The sequence below is a fragment of the Zingiber officinale genome, chromosome 7B, assembly GCF_018446385.1.
Source record: "Zingiber officinale cultivar Zhangliang chromosome 7B, Zo_v1.1, whole genome shotgun sequence".
Classification (NCBI taxonomy): domain Eukaryota; kingdom Viridiplantae; phylum Streptophyta; class Magnoliopsida; order Zingiberales; family Zingiberaceae; genus Zingiber; species Zingiber officinale.
Window position 1 is genome coordinate 18,968,239 of NC_055999.1, and position 9,863 is coordinate 18,978,101.

General features: G+C 37.7%; 1 protein-coding gene across 1 annotated transcript; it reads left to right on the forward strand.

The window, feature by feature from the left end:
• The first annotated feature begins 6 nt into the window (after positions 1-6).
• LOC122004220 (glycine-rich RNA-binding protein 3, mitochondrial-like) lies at positions 7-1,196 on the forward strand. The gene is made up of 3 exons (XM_042559142.1): positions 7-76; positions 152-252; positions 828-1,196. The coding sequence occupies exons 1-3, from the start codon at positions 7-9 to the stop codon at positions 1,194-1,196; spliced, it is 540 nt and encodes a 179-aa protein (XP_042415076.1).
• The last annotated feature ends 8,667 nt before the right edge of the window (positions 1,197-9,863 follow it).

Consider the following 9,863-nt stretch of genomic DNA (forward strand, 5'->3'; position numbering starts at 1 on the left):
TCACTAATGAATACTACACTATCTGATATTGGCAATTCTGGTGCAATTGAACAGAACCTGCCGCATTATGTCATTTGTACGAGTTGATTCTTAAACTTTGAGTTACAAAACACAAATGCATGATCCAATGTAGTTGACTGAAGAAATGCAGGTGCTTCTGGCAGAGTTGGCAATGCTAGAGGAAGAGATCAGGTGCTTGAGAGAAAGATTGAGGACTTAAAGGTGTGGAACAGGCATCAAGCTGAGAAATTGGCAAGAAGCCTTGAAACAAACCACGACTTGTGCCTTTCTTCAAGTCTTTGATGCCGTAGCAGAGATGAAGAAGGAATTCATAAATCCTGAAAACAACAAACAAGCTCCGTAAGACATCACTAGCTTCCACGAGTTGAAGAAAGGCACGAGTCAATCCATCTCTTCATCTCTTCCTAAGACATCTCTCCTTCGCTTTATTACCTTTTACATTTTATTTACATTCTTTGCTTTATTCACATGGTATTAGAGTCAATCAATCTCTTCATCTCCTCCCTTAGCGAATCATGGAATAATTTTATTTTCAGAATTCGTTGAGACGGCTATAGAAAAATTATATTTTCTTGAGTTTCAACCATTGAATCACCTTGAAACTTTGAGAAAATGTTCCTCAGATCCAAGGCTACATTTTGAATGGTGGATATCGGATTTTGAGTTATTTAAGTCCACCTAAAGATCAAAAAATGTGACTATTGAGTTTTGGCTGCGCAGAGCTGTCGATCTCTATAGATCCTCGACGCAAGGATGACTTTTGCAAATAGAATTGGTAATCTCTTGAAGAAATTTGTAACTTCCAGTCCATTATTTCAGACAGTAAGATCCCGATGTCATCCTCAAAAGTTTTTGTTGGAGGACTTTCATATAGCACGGATGATCAAAGTCTGAGAGAAGTATTTATTAGTTTTGTTGAACTGGTTGAAGCTCGAGTTATCATGGACAGAGAAACTGGGCGGTCCAGGGGCTTTGGATTTGTGACATTTACTTCTAGTGAAGAAGCCTCTATTGTCATTAGTGGCATGGATGGAATGGATGTTCATAGCCGGATGGTTAGAGTTAATTATACTACTGATCGAACAGGTGGATTTCGTGATGGTGGTGATTATGGTGGCAGGGGTGGTGCTTCTGGAGGTTGCTATGGTGGTTATGGTGGTGTTGCTCTTACCTAACAATTTCAAAATTTCCTTGCATCTCAACCACATGCCATGTCTGTCTCTTCTCACGTAGGTTTGCCCTCTAGTGATACCTCAGGTATACATTCCCCTATCTGGATCCTTGATTCTAGAGCTTCACATCATATGTCGTCTAATGTCAATTCTTTTATATCTATAAATTCATCACCTTCTGTGTCGATCATAACCGCTAATGGTTCTCCCATGTCATTAGCTAGTGTTGGCTCTATTTGTACGTCTAATTTATCTCTGTCTAATGTATATCATATTCCTAATCTTAGTTTGAATCTTGTCTCGATCAGTCAATTATGTGACTGGTTTCTCAGTTTATTTTACTTCATTTTCTTATTATGTACAGGATCCGCGATCCCAGAAGCTGATTGAGATATGTCATAGGCAGGGGGGACTATATATATATATATTAGAAGAGTTGAAAGTTCTAAATGTTGCAGCTTCTAGTATTGATTTATCATCCTTTCGGTTAAGCTCTACTTCTTCTAATTTTTATTTGTGGCATTCTTGTCTTTGGACATGTTTCTTCTTCTCATTTGAAATACTTAACTTCTAAAGGAAATTTAGGAAATTACAAACTCATGATATTTTAGATTGTTGTGGCTACAAATTGGCAAAAATCTTTGTTTTACCTTTCTATATAAGTATCTCTATTTCTCTTGCACCATTTGAGTTAGTTCATTCTGATGTATGGAGTCCATCTCCTGTTCGTACACATGGTGAATCCCGTTACTACGTTTCCTTTATTGATGATTGTACTAGTTACACTTGAATTTATCTTATGAAATATCGTTCTGATTTCTTTGGTATCTATCAAATGTTTTCTGTCATGGTAAAAACTAAACATAATACTACTATTAAATGCTTTCGATCTGATTTGGATGATGAATATACATCCAATCTTTTTTCTGAACTACTTGCCTCAGATGGTACACTTCGTCAAAGTTCTTGTACTGACACTCCTGAATAAAACGGTGTTGCTGAAAGAAAATATAAACATATTGTTGAAATTGCACGTTATCTCCTATTATCTGCATATGTTCCTAGCGAGTTCTGGGGCGAAGCTATTCTTACTACAGTCCATTCTATCAATAGAATTCCATCTTCTATTATATCTGGTTTATCTCATTTTGAAAAACTATATGGTTATATTCCTGATTATTTGTCTTAAGAGTTTTTGGATCCACGTGTTTTGTCCTTCGCCCTCATGTTGAACGTAGGAAGCTTAGTTCTCGGTTCTTTTGTGTTTTTCTTGGCTATGACAAGGGTCAAAAGAGAGATAGATGTTATGATCCAATTAGTTAAAAACTCCATGTCTCACATCATGTTATTTTTCTTGAACGCATCTCATTCTATTTCATTTCCTTTGAAACTCCTAATCTTCGAAAATCTAATCTCACTCGTATTGATTTTTTTTGCACTGACTCTCATGATATGTCATCTCATGTTTCTCCACAATTAGACGACCATGGCACCTCTTCTTCTAATGATAGTATTTGCAAGATTGACACATATAGATTCTTGTCTTTAACTCCATGATAAAGTGTGCGACTGTCATTCGTTCACATCAAATTAATAATTTCCAATCTACCGAACCCCTTAACCTACACTAAAGTATTATAGTAGAACACCGAGTCGTCTCTATCGCGGAACCAGTGATAGGACGTTTGTTTTCAGACGGGAGCGAACAATAGCGGTTTGTTTGTGATTTTCTAAATCTAATGCAATAAATAAAATTCTAACTAACCGGTAAAAATGAACTGACAATACAATATCACTCTGCACCATAAGCAACCCTTTACAGAAGAAACATGCATAAAGAAATTAACTATCCTATCTAACCATTGAAGATTTACTTGTACCGCATTGTCACACTACAACACAAAAACATCTATCAATGGACATAATATAATATGAAATATAACGAAGAATTCAAATATGCATAAAGAAAGTAACAATTAAACAGAAGCAATTGAACTCAAGAAACTTAACAGCGATAAACTAAACCTAATTACTAAACAAAAGTACCAAAACTACATAATCCAACATGCATCAAAACATAACCATAAAAATCAACATGAAAGTAAACTAACTACTAAACATAAAACAATCAAACAGACATAAATGAACTTAACTACAAAACCAAGCAAGAACAATAAATAAAACTTAATTAACCAATCTCCCTTTCCATAATCAAATTCGAGAAGTGTTCTTCCCGAATCCGTTGAACGGCTGACGCATCTAGTCGGAGATGAAAGTATCAACGGTGGAAGCGAAGCTTAGTTTCGTCCAAAGATAGCACTCCGACAAAATTTGCTGGTGCGAAGGAGATCTGCCAAGAACCGTCAACCTTGGCTCTGCCCTCTTCACCGTGTTAGGCAGGGTAGGTTGTGCGGTGCCGGCGCTTGGAAGAACGCCACTGGAAATTCTCCGGCAAAGTGGAAATGGGGGCTGCTGGAAATTCAGATTACTGATGCTTTCTTCACCGTGTCCGGCAGAGTAACTTGGATCTCCTGTGATGGTCCGAAGGAATGGCTGACCGAAAAAACAGGGAACACCGAGACATTTGGCGAGATGGGAAGATGGCCACCAGCACAGCTCTGAAACTCTACCTTCTTCATCGTTTCCGGCAGTAGCCTCTGAGTGCTGATGATGGAGTGGAGATGTGGGAGTCGGAGAAGAGTAGGAACTTGCCGCCTGACGGGAATCTGCCGCCTTCTTCACCGGGTGCGGCAGGAGACTCACGCGAAGGGGAACGAGGTGGATGAAGGCAGCACCAGTGAAACCTCTCCGGCTCTGCCTGAAGGTCGCCGCTGCTACAAATTCGCTAGAACCGCTGTCGTCGGCTTCATCGATCGGGAGACGGAGAAAAGGAGCGTGGGGGGGAGATAGGCTTGACGCGCACAATGAAGAGAGAAATGCGCCGAACCACCGAAAGCTTGAACCGAAATCCCTTTTTAAACCATCCATTGAACCGGACTGGTTCACTGAACCGGTCCAATTAAGCCGAACCAAGAGGAATTAGGTTGTTTTTTTTCCTCATGTGGCCTTTGGATTTGGGCTATTGAAATTGGACTTTGGACAAGACTTTAGATTTAAGCTCACTCTTCATTAATTCAACAATTAAACTAAGCCATGGTTGAATTGGGCAGGGATCCTCTAGTCTAGGATCCTTAAATCATCCCTGATCCCCTGTTTATTCATTGGTTGGATGAACTGGATTTCACCTGTTTAACAGATGGGGTCCAGTTCATCCAACCAATGAATGAACAGGACCTCTTCTGGTTCAGAATTTTCTGGACCAGAGGATCTGGTCTCTGGTTGAACTAAACCAGTGTCTTTCTCCTTAATTATTGTCTCCCACAATTTTTGTAAAATAAAATATAATTAAATAATATCTATAATACCCATGAAATGTACAAGAATTAAAATGGAGACTAACAAAAATTAAAACTCATGAAATACACTAAAAGCACATATTTGGATACAAGAGAGTATAAAAACATCGAGAAATAATACTAAAATAATAGGTCCAAATGCTAATTATCACTCCTCGATGATCCCTCTGCTCATACTGCTTCCCATGATGCTCTGTGATAGCGGATCCTCCTTTTCGTTACCCTCAACGATCTCGTAAGTCTACTCAATTACCTGATTTTATGTATTCTACTTATTCTGGTTCTTTTTCTTATTTTTTGACTTCTATTCACCAATTATCTGAGCCCTCCTCTTATAGAGAGGTTGTTCTTGATCCTCTTTGACTTGTTCATATATAACATAACAAATATAAATAATGAGGATCTAGATTATGATTATAGGATTGGTTATAATTAAGAATTCTAGCCTTACAATACTATAATAAAAACAAATAAAAAATAAATATAATAAACAATACTATAAAAAATAAATAGCAGGTTATGGCAGAAGAACTTTCTGCTTTGTATTAAATAGATACTTTGAATCTTGTTCCTCTTCCTTTGGAGAAGCATGGGATTGGTTCTCGATGGGTATATAAGATCAAAACTAAATCTAATTGGTGAATTGAGCAATATAAAGCTCGTTTGGTTGTTAAAGGATTTTTCCAATAGTATGGTATGGATTATGAGAAAACATTTTCTCCAGTTTCCAAACTTGTTACTACCCGTACTCTCATTGCAATTACATCAGTTCTTTAGTGGTATATTTGCTAGATGGATGTTAAAAATACTTTTTTAAATGGAAATCTTCAAGAAGTCTACATGGTGCCTCCACCAGGTGTCACTCACAACCCTGGTGAAGTTTGCAGACTAAAAAAGACTCTTTATGACCTTAAACAAGCTCCTCGAACTTGGTTTGGCAAGTTCTCCATTGTGATTGGATCTCTTGACTTTCTTCCTAGCCAACGTGACTTCGCTCTTTTTGTTCATTGTACTTCAACATGTCGCACATTACTCTCTCTTTATGTTGATGACATGATTATTACAGGGGATGATTTAAGTGGAATAGAAGATTTGAAATTGCATTTGTCCCATGAGTTTAATATGAAGGATTTGGATCCTCTACGTTATTTTTTGGGACTTGAAGTAGCTTATTCACCTTGTGGCTATCTTCTCTCGCAATCTAAATATATTTGTGACATTCTAGAGCAAGCTCATCTAGTCAACACTCGCACTGTTGATACTCCGCTTAAGGTTAATGCTCGGTACTCTTCTACTGATAGTGTTCTCTTGCCAGATCCATCTTTATATCGCACTCTAGTTGGCAATCTAGTATATCTCACCATTACTAGATCTAACATTGCTTATGTTGTGCATATTGTCAGCCAGTTTGTTGCTTCTCCCACTTCAATACATTGGGGAGCTATGCTTTACATCCTTTGATATCTTCGAAGTACCTAGTTTCATAGTCTTCTTTATCCTTCTACTTCTACCTTAGAGTTGTGGGTCCATTCAGATACAGATTGGGGGTGGTGATTATACAGATCGTAAATCTACCACAGGATATTGTGTTTTCTTGGGAGATTCTCTTATCTCTTGGAAGAGTAAAAAATAAGATGTTGTCTTTCATTCTTCTACCGAAGCATAATATCGTGTTATGACATCTACTACTACTGAAATTGTTTGGTTATATTGGCTACTTGCTAATATGGGTGTTTTTCTCTTGAACTCTACCCTTATGCATTGTGACAACTCCAGTGTTATTCAAATTACTCACAATTCTATTTTTCATGAGCGCAGTGGTGGACCAACTGGGGGGCTGAGAGAGGCGTCAGCCCCCTCCCCCAGCGTGGCTGCCGTCCATTGGACATTGTCGGGCGGCAAGAAAATTTTCGAGCGACGCAAGAGGATGAGGAGGCTTCAGCCTCCCTCCACCAGGACGCTGCCCACGACGCTTGTTGCCAGTGCTGGTGTAGGCGCGGTGTCGCGGTGCGCCACGCACCAGTGCGGTAGTGCCACTGCGGGCCTGCGACGCTGCTCGCCTATGCCACTGTGCGTCAGTGCGGTGCGTGCTGTGCGGTGCTGGAGAAGAACGAGGTGTTTTGTTTTCATATTCTTATCATTTTTAATTAAATAATATATAACTTAGTAAGTGGGTCCAACGTTAAATAAATGAAATAATAATAAAAAAAGTAAAAACATTAAACACGACCTTTGCCTTTTATTTTCTATAATTCTTTGCTGGTTTGCCCTCTTCGCTTCTGCTTCGCAGAACGACGACGGAAACCCTAAATCCCTAACCTCTTCCTCTCCAACTCTCCTCCAAGGCTCTAGAGTCCAAGGCTCCAATCCTCCAACCAAGTCTCCAAGTGCGGTAGTCGGTGCCTCTGAGCCTCGGTGGAGTCGAGGACCCGCGGTCTCGCTCGCGAACAGCCAAGCGGCAAGCGGTGGCAGACGACAGTAGTCTCCATTCTCCAACCGGCAACCGAAACTCTAAGGCTCCAACTTCCAGGCTCCAACACCATTTCTCCATAAGGTTTGAACTTAGATTTCAGATTTGTTGTGTTTTATTTTTTTTTTTTACAATTTGATTTTTTTTTGGAAATGTGCAGAATATCATTTTACCATTGAAGTTTAGTTTTCTATTAGATTGGTAGTTTTCCATTATTATTTGATTTTTTTTTTGTAAAATGTACAGAATTGCATTTGTAGTTTAGTTTTCCATTACTATTCTATTATATTGGTACTTGGTAGTGGTAGTTTATTAAAGTTTTAGTTCAACATATATTTTTTCATTACATAATTTTTTTTAGTTATTTATTTGTGTAGGATATGGAGAGATTTTTTAAACGAACGCGTAGTTCCGGCTCTGGCTCCTCTAATGAGCCGAATGTTATTGAACAAGTGGAAAATCAATCCCGTGTAGAATTAAATTTGGATGATATTGTTAGTGATCCGGGATTACGAAAACCAATTGAAGAATTTAATATTGCTATTCGAGATCAAGCTCGAAGAGAGTATGTGCTCCGAGGGCCTTGTCAACCAAATGGTCATGTGTATCCGAAAACAACTTTTGGTAATCAAGAAAGAAGTTTTCAAGGAACTTGGTATAAAAAATATACATGGCTAGAGTATAGCATATCAAAAGTGCTGCATTTTGTTTTTGGTGTTATCTTTTCAAACCGTTAAATAAAGAAAATGTAGATAATGCCTTTATAAAAGATGGATACAACAATTGGAAAATGACATTAGAAAGATTCAATCGTCATATGGAGACCATGAATAGTTGTCACAATGAAGCTAGAATACAATTTGAGGCTTTTCAAGATCAAAGGCATAGTGTGGGGAATATTTTACGAGTACATAGTCGCGAAATGAAAATTAATTATCGCACTTGTTTAACAGCAATGTTGGATGCGACACGCTTTCTATTGAAGCAAGGGTTACCTTTTCGAGGACACAATAGGTCAACTAGTTCTTCAAATAGAGGTAATTTTCTTGAGTTCCTTGAATGGTATAGTCAACAAAATGAAGAGGTTTATAAAGTTATAAAACAAAATGCTCCTGCAAACAATCAATTGACTTCCTAAAAAATTCAAAAGGATTTAACACGTGCTTGTGCTTCAGAGATCACACTTGCTATAATCAATGATATTGGAGATAAATTCTTTTCTTTGATGGTTGATGAAGCTCGGGACAGTTCAGTGAAGGAGCATATGAGAGTTGTTTTGAGGTATGGGAATAAAGAAGGATGTGTGATTGAATGATTTCTTGCGGTTGTGCATGTGCCTGACACTAGTTCTCATTCTTTGAAAATGGCTATTGATGTTTTATTTGTGCAACATGATTTATCATTATCTAGATTGAGAGTCCAAGGATATGATGGAGCTTCAAATATGCGTGGCGAGTTTAATGGATTGAAATCCCTGATACTACAAGAAAATCCATTTGCAATGTATGTTCATTGTTTCTCTCATCAGCTCCAATTAGTTTTTGTTGCTGTTGCCCATGACAATTTTACTATGAGTGAATTTTTTTGGGTATATAACCATAATTGTGAATATATCTGGAGCATCTTGTAAGAGGAGAAATCAACTTAGAAAAATTAAACATGATAAGATAATTGCTGAATTGGAAAGTGGAGAAATTACTAGTGGAGAAGGAAAAAAATCAAGAAACTAGTTTAGCAAGACTTGGAGATACTCGTTGGGGATCACACTACTTAACATTACTTCGTTTATGCTCTATGTGGTCTTCAGTGATAGAAGTGTTAGGAAATGTACATGATGATGCCTCTTATTCTGCGAATAAAGGTGTTGCCGCAGGTTTAATTGAGAAGATGGAGAGTTATCAATTTATTTTTGTGTTACATTTGATGAAGTATATATTGGGAATTACAAATGAGTTATCACTTTCCCTACAACAAGGGGATCAAAATATTGTTCAAGTCATGTCCTCGGTTAGAAGTGTGAAATGTCGACTACAAGACTTCAGGGAAGATGGATGGCAGATAATTTAGGAACAAGTTAACACATTTTGTGAATTGAATATGATTCCAATACTTGATATGGAGGACAACATGCTAACTCGTGGTCATGGCAGGCGTAGAGGGCAACTCATCACCAATTTTTATCATTATCGTGTGGAGATTTTTTGTCAGGTATTATTTCTAAAAATCTATTTTTTTTGTTAAAGAGATTTCATTGATTATTAATGTTATCATGGTTGTAAATTTACATGCTAGGTTGTTGATTTAATTATACAAGAGATGAATAATCATTTTTCAGAAGTTAGTGCGGAATTGCTTGGTTGCATATCATGTTTCATCTAAGAAATTCTTTCTCTCAATTTGATGTTCACAAACTCATTCATCTTGCAGATTTTTATCCCAAGGACTTCTGTGGTATTGATTATTTATTTTTGGAACAACAACTTATGAGTTACTTTTATAATCTGCGGGATGATCCTTACTTTTCTTCAATTGATGACTTGAGAATTCTTGCTCAGAAATTGATTGAGACTGAAAAACATTTAGTGTTCCCATTGGTTTATCGTATGATAGAGTTGGCATTAGTTTTACCAGTTGTTGTTGGTGCAATATTCCCTAGGTCAAGGTTGACCTGGTTGACTAAGCTTGAATTGGTTCAAGCTCGAGTCTTGCTGTTTGGGTTTCGACGTTTGACAATACATGTAGACAACACATGGAGATTGCAGGTGCGATTGTTTATGTGGGAAG